Genomic DNA, 21090 nt, shown 5'->3' on the forward strand with positions numbered 1-21090 from the left:
GCAATTTCTATTACTGTACACATTTTCATAGATTGGACCTTTTTTCCCCCCATATTTCCTAGGTTATTTTTATGTAACACGATATTACACGGGCATATTAGAGTGTTAGTGTAAGATACATATCAATAGAAAAGACTTACAAATTTTGTCTTGTTATATTCCTCGAAAATATTTTTAGCAAAACAATATACACTATATTTCCTAATAAAAGACAAATGAAAAAAATCTGCTTGTATTTATTTCTCTTTTAAGAATTGAAAACTCTCTGATATGCTTCATGGTTTTTGCAAACAGGAATAATATACACAATAATTTAATACCTTTATTTACAAATTATATTTCTTGCAAATTGAGTGTTATTCACAAAGATTATTGCCAATTTCCTGACAATATTTCTGGATTTATGTATATGATTCATCATAACTGCTCCAATGTACATGTAGAATGTTCTTTTTCCACTGTTCCCCATTCGAAAACTTCTGAAGAATGTCTTTTGTTTCATTGCCCCTCCCCTTCCTGTTTCTTGCCTTTTGGTTGACTATAGAATGTCACTTCCCCTACCCACGTTCTCTCCCTCTCTCTCCCTCACAGTTTTTTTGCTATGTCAGTGACCTCTGTATTGCTGATTGTTGTAGGCATGGTAACAGAAGCTGAAGGGCATCCTGTATATACATTGTGCTGTTGGAGGCCTAAAAAGAATGAAGAGTCACTCTCATCTCTGAATAATTTAACTCTCTACACAATTAAAACATGTCCCTGTGTGTAAATTATTGTGACAATTGGATCTACAGCAATCATAATGGCAAACAAAATTTTGACTACAATCCTCTCATAGGTTGTCTAAAGTATAAATTTAACAAATATATATAGGCATACAATACCTCCAAGTATATGTTGGTTACCACTGATGTGATATCTGGATTTTCATTCTCCTACAAGAAAAACAGCAATGTTCTCAAACGTGGAATGACTCCTATTTTTTGTCCTTATTTTCCATAATGATGTGTTGAAATGATGCTATACCAGATAATCACTATCTGGCTACAAACAAAACCATTCTGATGAGACTGTAGCTCTACTGGTTTGTATAAAAAAAGGAAGAGAAAAAAAAGACACCTGGACTTGACCTTAGTAGCAATGGCAACACAAACAAGAAGCCAAGGGCCTAGAACCACTCTTCTCATGAATTGCACAACAGTGTCACTGTGACCTACTTCTGAATTGGCAAATCCCTGGGCTCTAAGGCACCAAGATGCATCAACTGATAAGGTTTGATGATTCTAAGCCTTTTAGTATTTGAACTATATAACATAACTTTTTTTAAAAATGAACAGCTGAAAAATTGAGGAAGTAGTTTATTGTGACCTTCTTTTTGTTTCACATACTATCAGGCCTTAAAATGCACCAAATGACAAGGTTTGATGATTCTAGGCCTCACAATTTCAAAGATATGCATCTAAAACAATCTGAACATGAATAGCTGCTAAATTCAAAAAAGTTGGTCACAGTGATCTACTTTTGGGTCAACATATCTAAGGTCCTAAGAATGCATCAACTGACAAGTTTTGATGAACATATGCCTCATCAAGGATATAAAGATCTGACAATTAATAATGATAAAGTAGGTCACTGTGACCTCTTTTAATGGACACATCTTGGGCTCTAAGATGTATTACTCTATAAGATTAGTTGACTCTGCAAATTATAGTTTTCAAAATGTATAAATAAAAAGATTTTAAAATGCCATAAATTTGTCAAATCCTAAGGCTACTCCTACTAGTAAGAGCCTCGGTTAACATCCCTATGCTCCTTATATACCTTGTTACGCGGCAACAAGTCAAAAGTATCTCACCGTGAATCTCTAGCATGTTGGAGTAATCCTAAGGCCTAAAATGCATCAACTGACATTTGATGATTCTCTGTCTCTTAGAATTTGAATTGAAATATTAACTAAAATGCTTTGAAAGTGAATAGCCACAAATTAAGAAAGTAGGCCACTGTGACCTATTTGTTCATTCCTAGATGCTGAGACTTTCTCATTCCTAGATGCTGAGACTTTCAAGATGCATTAACTGAAAAAGTGTGATGATTCTAGGCCTTATCTTGTTTAAGATATTATCTAAAACAATTTAAAAATGAATACCTATAAAATTCAACAATTCACGGTGACCTAATTTTGTGACAACATATTTTGAGGTCCTAAGATGCATCAACTGACAAGATTTGATGATCCTAGTCCTTATAGGGGGTAAAATATCAAAGTTTTAACAAAATATCATTTTAGGTCACTTTGAAGTGATCTTTAGACCACACCCTTTGCCCAAGGGTGATGCCTTGAATATTTTTTGATCAACAACATATTCTCCTCCTTTAATATGTATAAATTTGGTGATAATCTGCCAAGTGGTTCTTGAGAAAAAGATTTCTTTGCAACCACTACTTTTGTTTTTATTTTTTTAATTATCTCCCCTTGTTTAAGGGTCACATCCCTACATGTATTTTTAGTATAAATGAAAGCCCTTGGGCCAAAGCTACTCTGTGACAAATCTGATAAAAAGTGGTCCAAGATTTCTTGAGATATGGTCCACATTCCTTCAGCTCAGAAGAGCCAAGAAATAGAATTCTGATCCTTGGGTTTATTTTACTTGTGTACCAAAAACAGTATGATGAGTAGTTTTTTGAAAAAAAAATCCAGCATTATTCTATTTTTGGTAACAATTGCAACTCCAAACCAAATTATACTGTGTTATGTATCTCTTTATTCTAATAGCATATTTTTATTGAAATTGGACTAAACTGTAGAAGTAGCATTTACAAAGAAATTTCATTTTTAATTACTATGGCAACACTGGTCATCAAAATCAAGAAATGATATACAGAATTACATATCTATATAATTATATAGTCTAGTCTACTTGTCTACAAAGTTCTATTGAAATTGCATGGACTTCAACTACATGTACTGGTATAGTAAAATTAGTAGAATTATTATTTTGAAAAATTGGTAACAGGCAATGATAGATACCTTACTATTGCATAACCTATTTGGGTCCTTTACTAGAAGAGCTTAACATGAAGCCACCATTTATTTTTTTTTTTTTAGATTTTTTTTTTGGTTATCCTTAGAAGTGACTAAATGTGCATTTAAATTGATACTTACATCTAGTTTATTTAAGCAGTGACAAAACTTTGTAGCTATAATACCAACTTCCGTGCTCAATACTTTGGCCAATCTGTAAATTAATAATAAACAATTATAGTAATAAAAATTTCAATATACCATATAAACATATACAGTATTCCATGCAGTTATTTTCTATCTTTATGACAGAATAAAGCCATGTAAAGCATTCTGTAATGAAATTAGCAAATGTAAAGAAGAATAGAAAAAACAAATCACATTAAAATGTAGCAAATTTTTGTTTAAAAAAATGTGAAATTATTAAAATGTATCAAAAACAATTAAAGAGGGTGAAATTAACTTTGAGTCAGATCAAAGCCATCAGGGTTTAACACTTTGAAGATAGAATAGTCAACATAATTAGTTATTGTTCTAGTCCTACTACTCAGAACATGCACAACATTTTCCTACAATTTTTAAAAAAGAAATCTTAAGATTATTCTGTTAAAGTTTATTTCAAGAAGAACACTTGGAGTGATACCAGATTTAATTTATCCCATTAAATCTGTTTTTATTTCTGCATCCTTGTGCATCGATCTCTCATTAATATTTTTTACAGTGTACTAGTTAATTGGATAATTCACAATTGATAATCAACTAGTTCTACAGTCTTTTTACAATCCTCGGACCCTAGGAATAGTATTTGTGTCAAACCTTGGATGTAAAAAATGTACAGTTAATGCCAATTTTGCATTCTAGTGTTTGGAGAGCAACATCATATGTATTTTAAACTACAACTTTTTTATAAATATGTTAAAGTGTCATTATTTGTATTATTACAGTTCATAATGTCATAAAAACACAATACAAGAGATGCATTGATATAATAAAAAGAAGTTATAAATTTTCCCATTTTTTGGGTAAATTTATTGTATGAAATTATTTGCAGGTTTTGTTTTTGTATACCAGCATATTATGCATCGAAGTTTGGTTTTACTTAAATTCCTATCTATATCTATAGAAATCATATTGTTTAAGTAACATTAGTAGAATAAAGAAATTTAAAGATAATACAGAATGGAATTAAGCACTGCCACTGTGAATTTCAAAGCGACATATGAAAAAGAAAAAAATGCACAATACATACATGTATATAATACCCTAGTACATGTATTAACAGAAAACAAACAGAATACAAACTTGTATATGTAGAAGGGAGAAAATACCTGTTATAAGTATGCCATTTTGACAGAGCAACTTGACATACTTTACAACAATGTCTGCATGATTAAAGAAAGAAAACAACAACTACCTCTCTAAGCTATGAGCCCTGCTTTCACAGTGTTTGCTGGTGTCTCGCTGTAGGATTATGAGCTCACCAGCCTTATGGAACTGTTCCAAAGATTTTGACGTAAACTCAGCTAATGCCTGAATGGCAGCTTGGTGAATTTCCTATTTAAAAAAAGTGGAAAGATTTCTTTCTTACTAAAGTGATGGCAAAAATGCTGCAAGATTTAGATTTTAAAAAAATTCTTTGATAACTCCATCTTTTAGTCTGTTGTTAAAATGTTGCTTTCTATCACATAAAAATACATCTACATACTTTAAAAATTTTTAATTAAAAATCTGAGCCTTTAACAAAAGGATTACTAGAAGTTCTACATAATATTTATAATAAATCTGAAAATATTGGGGGAAAAACAATACTACCTTGACTGATATTTTGTCCTCTGAGGCAAAATATTTGCCAATAGTTTCTCGAATATTTTCTTGTGTCTACAAAAATTAGTCATTAATGAAAAAGAGTTAATTTCTCCTTAGGGAAAGTGGAATATCCAACAGAAAATTGTGATTATGGTAAAAATGTACATTTTAATCCGATCTTTCTACAGGATTATCACAAAAAGTTCTTTGTACATCTTGGATTATCTTGGCCAAGAGCTTGGCTTTTCTTTTCTTTTCTTTTTTTTTTTGGTATAAGAAGCTTATATGCATTACCTTATTGAGTTTATCAGGAGTGGTCCCGAGATGAATTTCTGACAGATGTTCTGCTACTAACTTTCCAAAGTCATGTTCTTTGTCTTCATTATCATCATCATCTTTAATGAATCAGATTAATATCTTCTTCAAGTCTTTTACTTCTTAGTCATTTTCACCCTTCATATAATCTTATGTAATTTTAATATTACATGTATATATTTCATACATCCCTATATACTTATAAAATGAAATTGCATCTTAACTAAAAAAAAGTGAGTAAGACATTCTGAATTTGTTCTAGAATTAACCATCCCCAAAGAATCCTTCTTTGGGGATGGTTAAGCAATATGGTCTGCACCTTTTAATATTTCACTGTTGCTTGTTAATATTTAATTTCTAATGCATACCATCATTTTCTTCTTGCATTCTTTCAAACACCTGTTTGATGCGGATCAGCTCAGCTTTGATGGAGTCCAGCTTACGATCTGACATGTCCTCTAACAAAGAATGCACTGTCTTCTCACACATATTGGAGAGCATCTCCAAGGCTTCCAGGTGGGCATAACCTACATGTAGAGGTACAGAAAAAAATTTAATAGTTTTTTTTTTGCCTAATGTTAAGCTACTTTTTATCAGTATTAAGATGCTAGAAAATATTTCAAAAATTTCAGGATCAAGAACATATCACACTGCAATGTACACACACCCATACAACATGTAAACTAATAAATTAATATACATGTATCCTTATAATGCATTTCTTAAATCATAGTTGAACCATCCACAAGATATTTAGGTTCAGTACCTTGATCATCCTCAAACATGGCCTTAAAGTTAGTAAGTCTGGCCTCATCTTCTTCTTTCTTTTTTTCTATTTTATTTTCTTCCTCCTTCTGGGCCTCGCGTAAAATCTGGGAAAGACTGGGCTTATCACGCTTATCAAATAAAAACTCTCGTGTCTTGCTCAGTCCAGGGTCATGATCTTTTATCACCTCAAATGTTTTCTTTCCTATTGTTTCCAACACATCCAGTCCCCCAGTTACCAACGTCTTACTCTGCAAAAATGGGTCAAAAAAGGTATAACGTATCTTATATTAAAATAAAATTATATTTTTTTCAAATTTTGACAATTTTCCTTTATGATATGATGTAAGAAATGTAGCCTTTGTGGAAAATAATACATGTATAACAAATGTAGTCCTTCCATTTGCTCAATCCATAGATATATAGACTTCACAGAAAAGCATATCAACTTTGCACATCGTGCTTGGTCGATATGATTTTTTGTGAAGTCGATATATTTATGGACTATATGTATAATATCTTAAGAACTCTGCTTACAGATTTCTGAACCATATTACTGGTATTCTGGACTGACTTCTGAACCATATTTGTTGTGTTATGAACCACTGAGGAGAGGTTAGACAGATTAGACATGCCCCAGCCTGACCACCATCCACTTTTACCACTGGCAGCACTGGCTGATGATGCAGGTTCTGTTGGTGGCTTATCCTCCTCTACAGCAGGTGCTTTCTTTGTTTTTCCAGTTTCTAGGGGAGTTGGTGTTTCTGCACACAAGCAGAGTTTAATTCATTTTATAATATATGATGCATACATATATATAATTAAGGAATTTCTTACTGTGGTATATTTTATTCTAGATGTACTGGAACTTTAAAAAAATCACTAATCCTTGTCAACTATTATCTTTATTAATAAGAAAATGGTTCAATGTAAAATGAATTCAAAATACCATCCTGTTTTTCTTGTCTTTCCATTTTCACTGTGTCTGGAGGAGAGTTTGGTCCCTTCTCTTCCAACAGTTCTTCAACAGGTGGCGCTCCTAATGCTGTTTCCATGCTATCCATAATCGTTGTAAATCCTTCACCTTCAAGTTAAAATATAAATTATTTCACTGGCAAATTTATAGTTGAATTCTGGGGGAAATAAAGCAATTCAAGTTCCATAACTCCTTCTAATGCTTTTCAAAAGTCCCCAATCACACAAACCAATTACTAGTAGATATTAATGTTCTGTCATCTACAGGAAAAAATGCATGACGTTTTTTTTTTTTAGTTCACTATTTTGTAAAGACACAAAGACTCCATAACAAAATCCTCAATTAGGATAAGTACATGCACCTAAGGTAATTACACATTAATTTAAAAAAAAAATAGAGATACTGTGAGCTTTGAGCTCACAAAATGATACCCCCACTCCCATATGAGTTAATGGCAAAGTTCAATTCTTGCTATCTGAAACTCAAAAATATCTGTCTGATCACAACATAAAATAAAAGGTGCACAATGGCACCATGTAATAAAGATTCTGTGAAAGTGTCATTAAATTTTACTCATTGATATAGGAGGAGTGTTACAGACGTACCAACATAGTGACATACAGAAGGCTGTACAGATTGAAGGACATAGGGTGGAAGGACAGACACCCTCATTACTATACAACTTTTCCAAATATATCAGATATTTAACTTATAACTTTTCAAGCGGGTATATAATAATAAATGCCTATGTTTTTATAACAAAAGCAGTAGATCCATCAGCAAAAAAAAAAATCTCAATACAAAAAGCTTGGACAAAGACAAAGCAATCTCATTACAAGAAAATGATCAAGTATGTGTTTTTTAAATAGTCTGCTGCATATCATTAGAAAATACCTATGACTTACCCAGCTGGTTGCTGAATGTTGATACGGAGGTAGATGCAACATTCATTATAGATGATCCCCAATTTCCCCATGAACCCCAACTTTCAGACTAAAAGTAGAGACATGTGTATGAATTAGCTTAAGATAGACTAAAATTGATAAAGATTGCCATTTTTAAAAGCTTGATGAAATAATAAACATCTAGTTACTATTTTTTTTTCTAAATTTGAAAACAAGATAAACCTTTTGCTTTGATGACTGTGTTAACCTGTCCAAAATAGACTTAGGTTCGTGTTTTTCCTGCTCAGTCTTTTGACTCTCTTTACCAGTGGATTGGTGTTCCTCTTTACCAGCAGACTGGTGTTCCTCTGACTTCACATTAGTTGTTGTTACCTCCCCTGTGACACTGTTTTCTTTTTGGCTCTCACTCTTTGTATTGGTACCTCCTTCAATCTCTGGAGATTTGTTTTCATGTGGTACTGCTTTACTAACAGGGGGTTCTGATAAAGTTAATTTTTCCTTTATTTCTGAGCTTTCAATCTCCAGCTTCTGCTCTCCTTGTGACAGTTCTGTAGCCACTAAAGGTATAGACTTATCCTTTTCAGGTAACTCCAAATCACCTGCAGATTTTGCTGAGGTACTTTCAGAATCTTTTCCTGAATCTTTAACCACTGTTTCTGTTTTAGTTTGCTTTCCTTTTTTCTTTTTTCCCTTTCCTCCCTTAGATTTTTTTTCCTGTTTTTTAACTGGTGGGACCTCAGCCTTAACTATCTCCTTTGCTTTAGGAGCACTATTTTTTTTAGTGTCATCTTTCTTGTCACTGTCGTTTAGTGTCTTGCCTTCACTCTTTCCATCCCCTGCTGCTTTGCTAGCCTTACCCCCCTCCTCTGTTGCCTTTACTTTCTCTGGGAGTGGGCTTGGTTGGCTGGTAAGGGGAGGATCAGACTCTCCTTCATCAGCACTGGCAAAGGCTGCATCGTCTTCGGAGTCGGACATCTTCTTCTAAACTATATAATTATAATAAATATAATTTCTAATCTCAGATGTCATTTTACTTTTTTTTCTTCACCATGATAGCTTTGTTCTGTATTGTACTTCATTATTTGTAAATGTCTCCCTTTTATTTAGATGACCAAAATTTGTTGATAAAGGTACAAATATGGTTTGATTACTCTTAACCCTGACAAGTGCCTTTTCCTCACAAATCAATTTTTTATTATTCCTAGCCATGTACTTGTATTTCAGGTTTTAAGTTATGACAATAATAAATCATTCTTTCATTTGTTGTTATACATGTATTCTGGGTCAGTTATGACCCGGGTTTCTAATATCTTATTCAAACTTATTCATATCATGCATAAAAAACTGATTCTATGTTACTTTTTTATACACAACTTCTGAGGCCACAACTTTTTTTTAAAACTGATTTATTGCAATTTGTTTTCAAAGTTCATAGATTTTTTTTTTAAATGTTTACTTTAAATGCTTCAGTTTGAATGATAATGATGTTTGATATTTAGACAATTAGAGTTTACATGGTATTGTAAATACTGCATCATTTGTGGATCATTACAATCATGTTTTTTGGTTCCTTAAAAAGATTTTTATTGACTGTAATAGAATAAATAGCACATATTAAAGTCCTTTGTCAAATAAAAATTGTTAAATTGGTTATGAATATCAATAAAAAAAAATCAAAATGCTGAAATAATTTTCACATTGCAATATTTAAGGGAGAAAATACGATCAACAAAGTGGTACATGAACTATAAATCTTCTATGATATAAGTCAGACTTACCATGAGATATTAATTTTGAAAGAAATCTATTGATTCTGGTTACATTCAAGTTAAATCTAAAGTCTCAAATATACACTGATTGTTGATTATGATTACATGTGTATTACTGGTAATGTGTGTGAAAATGGTTCTCTGCTTCTGGTAGAAAAAGTCAAAAATATGAAAAGTATACAGACAACAGACAGACACACAGAGGAAACTGGACACTCTTCCATCAGAGAGGCTCATTTGAGCCTTTGTCTCGGGTGAGTTGATGTGAGAAAAGGATTAGAAAAACAATAAGTAATCTTTGGAATAACAAATCAAAATTTTTCAGATAAAGTTGTCAACAGCCTAAGGTCATCATCCAGAAATTCTCGCTAAAGTGGAGTAGCTAAATAAAGCTACATAGACAATTGAAGCTACGTACCTAAATATAATGATTGTACTGGACCTCAGGTTTATATAAAAAAAAAAAACATATACCATGCTTTGTAATATTTGATGCCCTAAGGTTCAAGAGAACTCTGTTCTGGAATATTTTTATCCATCAATGTTGTCTTTTGGTTGTCATATCATAACAATACACCAGAAAGTGCACACTCGATCCTGGCAACTTCAGGACTGTTTACATTACTATAATGCTCCATGATATCAGATACAGTCATATAGGGTATTCCGAATCACCTTTTACATTTTGGCTGTAAATGAATTTATTAACAAGTTTATAACTGGTTGTTTAGTATTAAAGGAATGTCAGTTCTATGAAAAATCAGATCTACTTTATAGGTGAGTTTATCTTAGATACAGCCACTTTGACAGGGGTTATATTCACACCCCCTTTTTAGTGTATGAAGGTCACTAGTCATATAAGTCAAATCACTACTTTCATTCACCTTGCATTTAAGAAAACCAGTGTAAGTATAAAAATATCTGACATATAACAAGTGTGATGTGTATGCAATTTATATTTGGCTGCGGTCATGTATTGCACACGTGGTTCGAAATACCCCAAAATGTAGGGGGCTACAAAAACAATTAATGCTCAAGGAAGCTTATAAAATAACCCAAGAAACGGTTATATTTCATCCACCAACAACGCCATCACATCGATGAGAAATACCGTGCAATGTTTCTACGTGGGAATTAATTCAATTTTCTTCAAAAATAATAGCAAGTTAGTGAATTAAATAATCAATTTTTTAATTAAAGCATTATGTTTACCTCTTTATTTTTGTATGTAATAAGTATGTAATAGCGAGCGCAGCGAGCGGCGCAAAGCGCCGCTCGTCACTGCGAGCATTTAAAGCAACGCCTGGGCGAAGAGAAAATTCGGACTTTACACATTGATCCAAATGAATTATTTTCCGCAGTTACCTGTGGTCCCATAATGCTTAGCAAATTGCATCTCGCCACAAATAACATTCTCGCGGTAGCAACAAAAACTCGACAAAAATTAATCACCTTGATATAATGGATATAAAGCAGATAAATAGTAGATCAAACGTTCTTGATTAAAATTAGCACTGTTCAGACTTCGTTTTGGTAATGCAACATACGTAGCAATGTCACATGCTGTTTGACGAGCCCGATCTAAATTAAAACTGAAAGGTATCTGCGCTCGCCCTAACGGTTGCACCGTCAACATATTAAGTATAAACCATACTGTTAATGACTGTTTGGTTGTCACATGTATGCATATGTCATGCGAGGTACAGCGATAAGGTAAATTACCAAGAGGCACCAAATGCAGGGTGATTCAGAATACCCTAAATGACTGTAAATCATTGAAGAGTTAAGATTGTAGCATTATGCATAACATAAATAACAGTCACTGTCATTGCAGATGGCACATATGGTGTCTCCAAAACATATTATTAGAGCGAATCACAATAAAAAAGATATTGATGTACAATGATACATGGAAGTTGCGATCCACAGTTCTGATAATGACAGTATTATTTCAGTCACAAGTAATTATAATACAGTAAAAGGAAAATTTTCTCATATTGAGAAGACAACAGTGTCTTTAAAAGGCTCTATCATATTATCATCTTAGGAAGAATCTGTCAAATCAAGGTTACCAGAATCTTTGACTCCACCAAAGCTAAGTTTCCTTTCCTCAAGAAATGTATAGGAATAATTTTGATACTTGACACGTCAGTATTTCCACTAACTTCAAAGCAACATAGTGTTTATCAATGTTTGTCAGACACCTAAATTACCTATAGTAAGGTTCTCCGAATAAAAACTTAGGTAAGACGAAGATTGTAAGAAAGAAATAAAGGTCAAGGCCGAAATTTTTGAATAATGTATTCCGTGAATAAGTCGTATGCCTCATAAATAAAGCTTGGTTATGTGTTAAAATTATTGATGTGATTCTTGATAAAAATAATTAAGTAATCTTTCCAGAAATTAGATCATATGGAGACAAAAAAAATTTTTTTTAAAAAAAAAAGGCTCAATAAAGGGAATGATTTCAAGTGAGTTTAGGTACGACTTATTTTGTATAACAGAGGAAATTCGAGTCACTTGAATCAAAACAAAGATGGCTGGTGCTTATGAGGTTGTATTATGGAGATTTTTTTAGTAATTGTAGATTTTCGAAATTTAATAAAACCTACGCTCAAACTGAAATGAATCATGTGTATACAATGTATCTCGATTTTCCAAACATGCAGTTTTCCAATCCTGATTATGTTTACATGTTTAGAACCCAATATACACCACTGTACACTAAAGAGTTATGATTCTTTGGTATTTTTATAAAATAAGATTAATCTGCCCTTGATTAAAATCAAGTGAATTGAGACCATATAGTGTATTTTCATTCCTAATCAATTCAATCATTCCTAACACAGTGTTTGAAACTCATCACTGCAAAATAAGCCAGACATGCAGGGCTGACTGCTAGTAAAAGTTGTCAGCCCTGCGAAAGATCTACTAGCCCGAGAAAATAATTGTCTTTTATAAATTTGTTTTTAATGATTATGTGACTGGAACCAGGTCAACATAACTTTGAACCAGAATCTATAGACTGATGAAGTCTTCCTCTTAGATAGAACGTTCTATCGTTAAAATGATATTGTCCTACTGACCCGTTTTAACAATAGAATTCGTCCCATATTCTGTATTGGCAATGTAGCAAAATAAACACGGGCGATAACAATAATGGGTGGGTTCGCCCCAATTACATGTTCGCTTTGAGTGGTTTCGCGGCAAGTGGTTTCGCCCCCATTATATCTGTTACCTGTAATTAAAAGGTGTCAAATTTTTCCATGTGTGTATTTTGGCAGTTTGCTATGACAAATAAATCTTCAATGTTTATGTTTGTGGTTTTTGCATATGTGCTATTGAAAAGGTTTTTATTGTATACATTTAAAGCGATCTACATGGCACACCTATTTGACTACATTTTTAATGAAGTAAACCTACTTGCATCAAACTTTGAAAAAAAAATTTTGTATGATCATAGATCTGTCATGAAAATCAGACTGGAAATAATTATTAGTATTGATCTGTACCTCATAACTGAATCTAATTAAAGTGCTTAATAATTATATTAATCTAGACACTCATTAATCAAACGACTTTTGCTTAAATAAACATCAAGCACATTGTATGTTTGAAGAAAACCACTCGGGGCGAATCCACTCAGGGCAAACAGGGAAAGGGCGCAAAACCACTCAGAGCGAACAGGTAATCGGGGCGAAACCACCCACATTAAACATTTTTTCCAGGGGGTAAATACCAGGTACCCTATGTTGAAAACTAAGAAGATAAACTCAATATTTACCCAGCTTGTATACAATATAATTTTCTCACTGTCAAAAAAAAAAAAAAAGAAATCATTTTCTTGTAGTGTATAGCATGCATAGATGGTCTTTAATTTATATATGGTATTATATTTTCTTTGCTAAGAGCTGAAAAATGAAAGGTATTATCTTGGTTAAAGTTTGAATTGCTTTTTAGTACATATAATATATATATATATATATATATATATATATATATATATATATATATATATATATATATATATATTATATATATATATATATATATATATATGAGAACATACTGTTACGTTCAGATAAGTTTACCTGTGAAATTCGGATTAACTGTTGTTGACAAGTTCCGAATAAACGGACCCTGAACCCGATGTATATAAACTACTAAAATATTTGTCAATGAACAATAACGAAAGAATTGAACAATAATTGATTTATTTGAACTTTATCAATTTGATTTATGTATTGTAATGACAAAGCATTATACTGTATATGTTCTATATAGGTACAACGTTATTTAGTAATTTTAGTGGTTAAAACCCGCTAACTTACAAATCAGATATTAATTGTGACGTTATTGGTTTCTGATGTTTCTATGTCATCATAACAACTTTTGTCTATAAAAGACAGCTGTTTTGTGTTTAGAAGTCAGTCTGCAGTAGGTAGCGACTCCGTATACTTCGGGTGTAAGACAGTGGTATGTACAAACAGTACCAAGTCTATGTTTACGAAATCATTAGTGAAGAGTCATATAGAGTAGAAACGTCCTGGATTGACCATTGGTTCGTCATCTTTGTATTAACCAAATAATGATGTACCAACAAACTACAGTTTTATATTGTTTTCCATTGTGCTTGTACCTGAACCATTTGATCATCTTAATAAATATCATCAACTTTACAACGTGTTATTCATCACGGTTCTAGTGCAGATATTATAGTGAACTAAAATTTGGTCATTTCGCCAATTATTTAGTGGACCAAAAATTGGTCGTTATTCTGATTTTGTATAAATTTTGTGGACAACCAATTCAACCATGACCAGTTACCAGAAACCAACAGGGGCCTACGATTAACTGATTAAGTAATAACCTTATACCCTCGGTTTCGTTACAATACATATATTGCAACAATTGAAATTCTGTTTTTGTAATTTTTAGAAAAATCCAGGAGACCATAGGCGTAAGTGGGATAAAGAGGAATATGAACGCCTTGCTCAGGAGAGATTGGAAGAGGAGCAGAGAAAATTGTTGGAAAAAGAATTGAGAGAGCCCCCTCAGAAAAGGGAGCTTCTTAAACCTAGAGAGTACAAGGTATTTTAATATAGCTTCCAAACACTTCTAACTGCATTTTGTCATCTGAATGTTGCTTTAATTTCATCAAATGCCAGGAATGATACAGTAATAATACGCTGGCATTTATACAATCATCTGAGCCAAAGGCTGAAGTGAGCTTTTCTGAATAAAGATTGCCTGGCATCTAACTGTCTTTATGTCTGTCATAGTCATCTGTAAGCTACGAGGGTTGTCCATAAAGTTCGTGTACAACCTCTATTTCAGGGCCTAGGCTTTTGTTAAGAAAAAGGAATAAGGTTTAATATAACATTCTTACTGTACTTTACTTTTAATGTTTATAAAGTTTTAAGAAAATGCAATTGTTGGAAAATATAATTATCAAGCTTTAAAAAAATTTGTTCTTTCCATCTGGAGCACAGAGACAGTGTAAGAAAATGTCATAAGTGCAAGTCAGCATATTAGAAAATCTTCTCCATCCTTGTGGTAAATCCTTTAAAAAGTTTTAGAGGGGGTTAACCCATCCTTCATATTATCAGCTGTAAGAATTCTCGGTACCCATCAAACGCAGACCAGGGTCATATGCAGCTCATTAATTCTAAGATTTCATGTGATTTACTTTTAGATATCCCACATTTTTCAGAAACTTCACGTTCCGTAAGACATCCATCAGCATTGATGACGTCGCGCACCTCATTGCGAACATCCTCTGACGCCCATAAAGATGGCTTACTCTTTCGTTTATTATCCTCCAAACTCAAATGTCCATCCAAAAATCATTTGTGCCACCTGGCATGGTTATGGATTCTATGATGAATTTCAGAAACATATTAGAAGGGTGATTAAATTTAATTTGCAATCTGATTTAAGATTACTTACTTACATCAAAATACAGTTTTAATGGATTTTAGCGCAATTTATCATGAAAAATAGAGGAAAGGAAATTGGAAATGAAAAATTGATTTTTGGGCAATTTTCAATTGCTCCAGGTTCAGATGCCTCCTTATCAAAACCTTAAGTATTACATTTAATGTTTTGAATTTTCATTTAACATTTCATTAAATGACGTTTTTATGTGTAAAATTAAAGCCTGTCCACAAATTTTATGGACAACCCTTGTATTTTACATCTTCAATTTATTTTCCACTGGGCCAATATTTAACCACTCTTGTTATAAAGTGTTTCTAAGTGAAGGGAATTCAAATTTATTCAGACAGCGGGCCAACCCTCTTTCAATGGGTCGGAGATAATTAAGAAACGGTGAAAATTTTATGGGTTACCAAGGTATTTAAAAATCTTCTTAAAGTACCTTTAGGTTAGAAAAGTGAACCTGTGGGAAAATTTTTCTGATGAAGTGTATTTGGGAGTAAATTTAACTTGGGGTTGAATTATCTGGTCCTTGTAACTGGAAGTGGAGCCTATCAAATATTAAAATCATGAATATTTTCATGAGGCCAAAATAAAATTATTGTTTGTTTGGAATTGCCTCCCGCCTCATTAAAATAACCCCTTCTGGAAAATTTTTTTTGATCAAAAATAAGAAGATTTTTTTTTATTCAATCAATTCTTGGCCTATTACCACATGTGCCACCCAATCACTTAATAAGTGTAGGATCTGAGCAAAACTGGGTTCCTGGTTGATGGGAGATACCCTTTTAAAAAAGGCAGAAAATAGTGTGTTCATTCCTTATTGAGATTTTTATCATCAATTTTTAATGTAACTTTAATTTTGAAAAAAAAAAATAATTTCCCTCCCTCCCTCCTGGATCTGAAACCTCCCAGGCGGCAATTCCAAACATACAATTTTTTAAGGATGGCCTGAATTGTTTTTTTTTTTTTTTATGTACTGCAACCCACATTTTTAAAGGTGGGTAGGTCAGAAGGTAGGTATTTTTTTAAAAAAATAATTTTTTAACACTTTCATTTGATAATTTCATAGAAACCACAGACATAAATTTTCATTATAGACCCCTGACAGCTAAACAGATTTAATACATCTATCTATTGCTGTAAAATCTTTTAATCTAAAAAGCATCTTCGAAAAATTATAGACCTTAACTTTAAAAACAATACCGATAATCTTTATTTTCAAGAGAAAAAAATAGTTAAGGAGGCTGGGGGGTCAACAAATTAACCATCAGATATAACTTAATTTTTTAGATATGATATTTTAAGCTGTCAACTATCATTTGGCAAACAAAATTTCATACATTTTAGTTTTAAAATTTATTATTATATGGAGCTCTTCTTCTAAAGGAGATCAATACGTATGGTCTGAAAATGGCCACAACCACCCAGCCCTCTTAAAATAGAATTTAAAGTACTGAAAAAAATCAAAAGGGGCTGAGCATAGGTACCATATTTTTACTCATTTATGTCAGGATGTGTGAATTTAAAGTTTCAGGTTTTATTCATGACCACTTTTCTGGCTAGAAAGCAAAGCAAGCCATGATACAGGTGTATAACAAATAATTATCATATTAAGCTGCATACCCGGTACTTATAATTTCAAAAATTTTATTTTTACACTGTTAAACACTCCACTGGAGTACATTGAACTCCAACCTCCAGAACACCCTTTTTACATGTATGATGAGAAACATCCAGTCAAAAAAAGTTTTTTCATGTTATTCTTTATCTCTTAAGAAACATTATACTTTAGATTCCCAAATATACACGAGGAATTTTAAATTATTACATAATTTCGTGAGAAGCACCATTCGCAAAATAAAGAAGAAGGTATGGTATTGTGCCCTAAAAATTAAATGTTTTCAAAAAGTTTTGAAACTAGCTTAAATAGTAGTTGAGTATATGACTGTAATAAATCAGGAAAGAATATAGCATGATGGAGTACCATTCTCGATATATTACGTCATTAATTTGATACATTTCTCTATTTTAAACAGAAAAAGCCTCAAAATGACCCATTTCAAGGGTTATTTTCCTTAAGAAAATAGTGTCCACAGCCGTCGCCCACGTTAATTTTTAGATATGTTGTGTAAAATTCTTTAAAAAATCACATATTTCAAAATCTTTGTGGGCGATGCCTGTGGACAATATTATCTGAAAGAAAATTCCATTGAAAATTGATGTCTTCTGCAACTTTTTAAGAAAATACGGGAAAATGCACAAGTTTATGATGTCACAATTAGCATTTGGAAGGTCATGTGAGAAAAAAGATTTGTATGATCTTTCTGCATGGAATTTCAATAATTCAAACAACATGAGTTTTAATTTTTTACATCACTTTTATTTTTAAGAAAAACACAGGGCAAGATTTGTATTGAAACCATACCTTGTTCTTACTTGTTTTTATTTATATGGTGCTGAAATGCATGTAAAATCTCTACCTGGCTGTGAATTGTTCTTGCGATTTGATGTCTAAGGAGCATTTCGCGATATTAAGTACTCGCATAAAATAAAGAATCTACAGTAGTTAATAGTTATGTATTAAAGGAAAAACTGCTTATTAATTATGCTAATAAAATGTAAAGAAAAAGGAAATGATGAGTATACACAATGCTTTTATTGTAGGTTGATTTAGATTCAAAACTTGGAAGGTCACAGGTGATAACAAAAACAACTCCAGCCTCACAACAAGGAGGGTAAGTCACATGAAATAAAATTTAATTTTTCATTTAAGTTGTTTAAAATGATGGGAATTTAAAAATACCCTTAAGTTTGACTTATCACAAAATAAAATATTATCAAATTTTTGTGGTGTCAGTAAAACTTCAGACTGTGATTTTTAATCGTTTGTCGGTGTGTTTTATAGGTACTACTGCAATGTCTGTGATTGTGTTGTTAAAGACTCGATCAACTTCTTGGACCATATCAATGGGAAAAAACGTAAGTATATTCAGGACAATCCAATCATTATCATAAAATTAATCTTAGTATCATAAGATAAATATAATTTTTTTTTCCTTGTTCTATTTACTCTTTTGTATTCATTGTTTGTCGATAGCAGTGCACAAATGTTGTTTCAAAATTAGTCACTAATTCATTCAAATTATGTCCTATATAGATCAGAGAAATTTGGGAATGTCCATGAAAATAGAAAGATCATCTTTAGATCAAGTGAAGAAAAGGTTTGAAATGAACAAAAAGAAAATGGAAGAGAAGAAGAAAGAGTATGACTTTGAGGAACGATTAAAGGAATTAAAAGAGGAGGTACAGCAGCGGCTTTTTTTTTTAATTCTAAAATCATAGATATCAAGATTCAAATTACTGATGATGTACTTTTCTCCATGTGGGATTAATATATGCTATGTATGTGGTCACAAAATTTATGGGAAAATTTGTCACAGTTTAACCTACAAATAAGACATACAATGGCAATCCAAAAAATCTGTGAAATTACTGATCCATGAATTGAAAAATGTGATTCCGCCCAATTATGACCCTGTGAGGAAAAAAAAACTATATTTACAGTAATTCAAGAATTGGCTCTAGTTTTCATGTCGAGGGGGACTGACCCTCTTATAAGAGAGGTAACTTTCCAAGTTAAAAAATCTGGATCCGGTTGCACGAACGTTAGTTAACTTTAACTGGCTGTTAACCTTACATTAACCCAACGTTAAATTTAATGGCGAGTTAAACCGGTTGCACAAAAGTTAACTATTAGTTAAATCTTAATTAATTTTCTGATTTAACTAACAGATTTAACTGAAGTTACCTAGTTACATTAAATACTTAATTAAACATTAAAATCAAAATCGCGAACTTGTTATCATTTCAAAACTTGTTTGCGAGGAAGGAAGAACTTATACAGAGATAATAGAAATGTCTGACTTGAGCAACATGCAAATTCAATCCTTAATTTCAATTTAGGCAAGATTGTATTATACATGTATATTGCAGATATATGTTGCGATATTATCTGCAAAAAACAACAAGACAAAATTATTCCATATGAGTGGCGATGTAGGTACTTTCTTTTTATCCGATTATGCATACAATGTCATTATATTTTATTAAAAAAGATCATCATTTTAAAAAATTGTAAGCCTCAGACAAGTTAGTGAAAAGTAAATTAATCGTTCAATTCCACAAACTTCAGGCACTTAAAACGGGGAGGGGGTGTTCCTCTCCCACTTTTTTTTTTAGAGATTTTTCAAAATTATTTTCAATTTCCACTCCCAAAAGTCGATGTGCTAGAAGTTAATACAGAAAACTACATGTACATAATTTGTAATTGCAATGTTTATACTACATGTAAAATAACCATCTTTCAATGTAAAAATTCATATTTGAAGTAACTATCTTTAATAATATATTTAATATATTTTACCAATATAAGATTTACATTTACAGTAAATAACCTTAGCAAATTAACATTTATGAACTGACGTCATTTTAATTATGATGTCAGAAATATTTCACCATAGGTAAGGGAAATGCGTGTGTAGAACGATTTTAACAGAGAGTTAACTTTAAGACATCGATTAAATGTGAGTTAGCTAATTTATTTTTAATAGACTTTCGAACAACAAAGTTTTAACTGACAATTACGTAACTCGTCGTTAAAAATTTAACAGCTAGTTACGACACTAACTGAAAGTTAATATAACTAATGTTCGTGCAACCAGATCCTGAATATTAGGGCTTCAAAAATTAATAATTTGGTTCTCAGGCCCACCAGCATCTCATTAAACAATGCGCATTACCCATTTTTATCTTCAAATGAATAAAATAAAATTTAATTCTCTCATGCGCTCGTATGGAGCCAAAAAAAAAACCCACCAGAATCCCTGACTGCATTTTAAATACTCCCATCAGTAAAACGTTTGACAAACATCAAGATGATCCAGACTATTGGCCTACAATTGAAACTTCTCGGGCCTTTCCGACAAGTGGAAAAACAACCTCAAATGTGTTACGTAGGCGTCCATGAAAACCCCCTTGTCATTAGCGGGTCCATCAACAGTAAAAAAAAATTAATACATGTACTCAATTATTTAACAGGAAGAGAAACAAAAAGCCTACAAGAAAGAGAGAAGGAAAGATAGAAAAAGGAAAGCCGAGCCAGATGATTCTGAGGGTCCTTCTGATATGGCTGCAGTCATGGGGTTTTCAGGATTTGGAAGTTCAAAAAAATGACAGAAGTTTAATTTACACTTGACTAAATTTTCTGTGCAACTGTTAACTACTTTTAGTTTGGTTCAGTCATTGAAGAAATTATGGACATACAAGAACACAAAAGTTGAAGAATCTTTCCTGTATGTGTTAAATATTTAAAGCCATAACATTTTCATGAGAAACCAAGTTATCAAGATATGTGCTCCTGTTCAAAACAAATGGCTTATTTTTCATTGTGAAAATAAATTTTGTAAAGTCAAAAACCATTTTGGTTTTCCTAAATAGAGGTTAAATGTACTGTAGGTACTGCTGACTTGCAGCACCTGCACAAGCGAGTCTAGGCTAGGTACAGAGGTTCTATGCAAATGAGCTAATTAAAACACT

The 21090-nt window shown here is 32.2% G+C and overlaps 3 protein-coding genes across 3 annotated transcripts in view; 1 reads left to right on the forward strand and 2 right to left on the reverse strand.

The window, feature by feature from the left end:
* Positions 1-21090, reverse strand: part of LOC133173001 (protein sprouty homolog 2-like) — a 279783-nt gene that overhangs the window by 203940 nt on the left and 54753 nt on the right. The window lies entirely within an intron of this gene.
* Positions 309-11734, reverse strand: LOC133173977 (protein FAM114A2-like). Its single transcript, XM_061309036.1, has 13 exons — positions 11628-11734; positions 8009-8772; positions 7787-7874; positions 6855-6989; positions 6443-6669; positions 5907-6156; positions 5509-5667; positions 5120-5220; positions 4832-4897; positions 4434-4573; positions 3161-3233; positions 882-932; positions 309-689 (listed from the first exon to the last, which is right to left on the reverse strand). The coding sequence occupies exons 2-13, from the start codon at positions 8759-8761 to the stop codon at positions 600-602; spliced, it is 2133 nt and encodes a 710-aa protein (XP_061165020.1). The 5' UTR covers positions 8762-8772; positions 11628-11734; the 3' UTR covers positions 309-599.
* On the forward strand, positions 12048-20969 carry LOC133173978 (zinc finger matrin-type protein 2-like). The gene is made up of 6 exons (XM_061309037.1): positions 12048-12109; positions 14494-14646; positions 18160-18230; positions 18401-18474; positions 18653-18798; positions 20593-20969. The coding sequence occupies exons 1-6, from the start codon at positions 12092-12094 to the stop codon at positions 20725-20727; spliced, it is 597 nt and encodes a 198-aa protein (XP_061165021.1). The 5' UTR covers positions 12048-12091; the 3' UTR covers positions 20728-20969.

This window comes from Saccostrea echinata, unplaced genomic scaffold, assembly GCF_033153115.1.
Source record: "Saccostrea echinata isolate AGI-Se365-2 ecotype Australia unplaced genomic scaffold, CSIRO_AGI_Sech_v1 ptg000056l, whole genome shotgun sequence".
NCBI classification, from domain to species: Eukaryota; Metazoa; Mollusca; class Bivalvia; order Ostreida; family Ostreidae; genus Saccostrea; species Saccostrea echinata.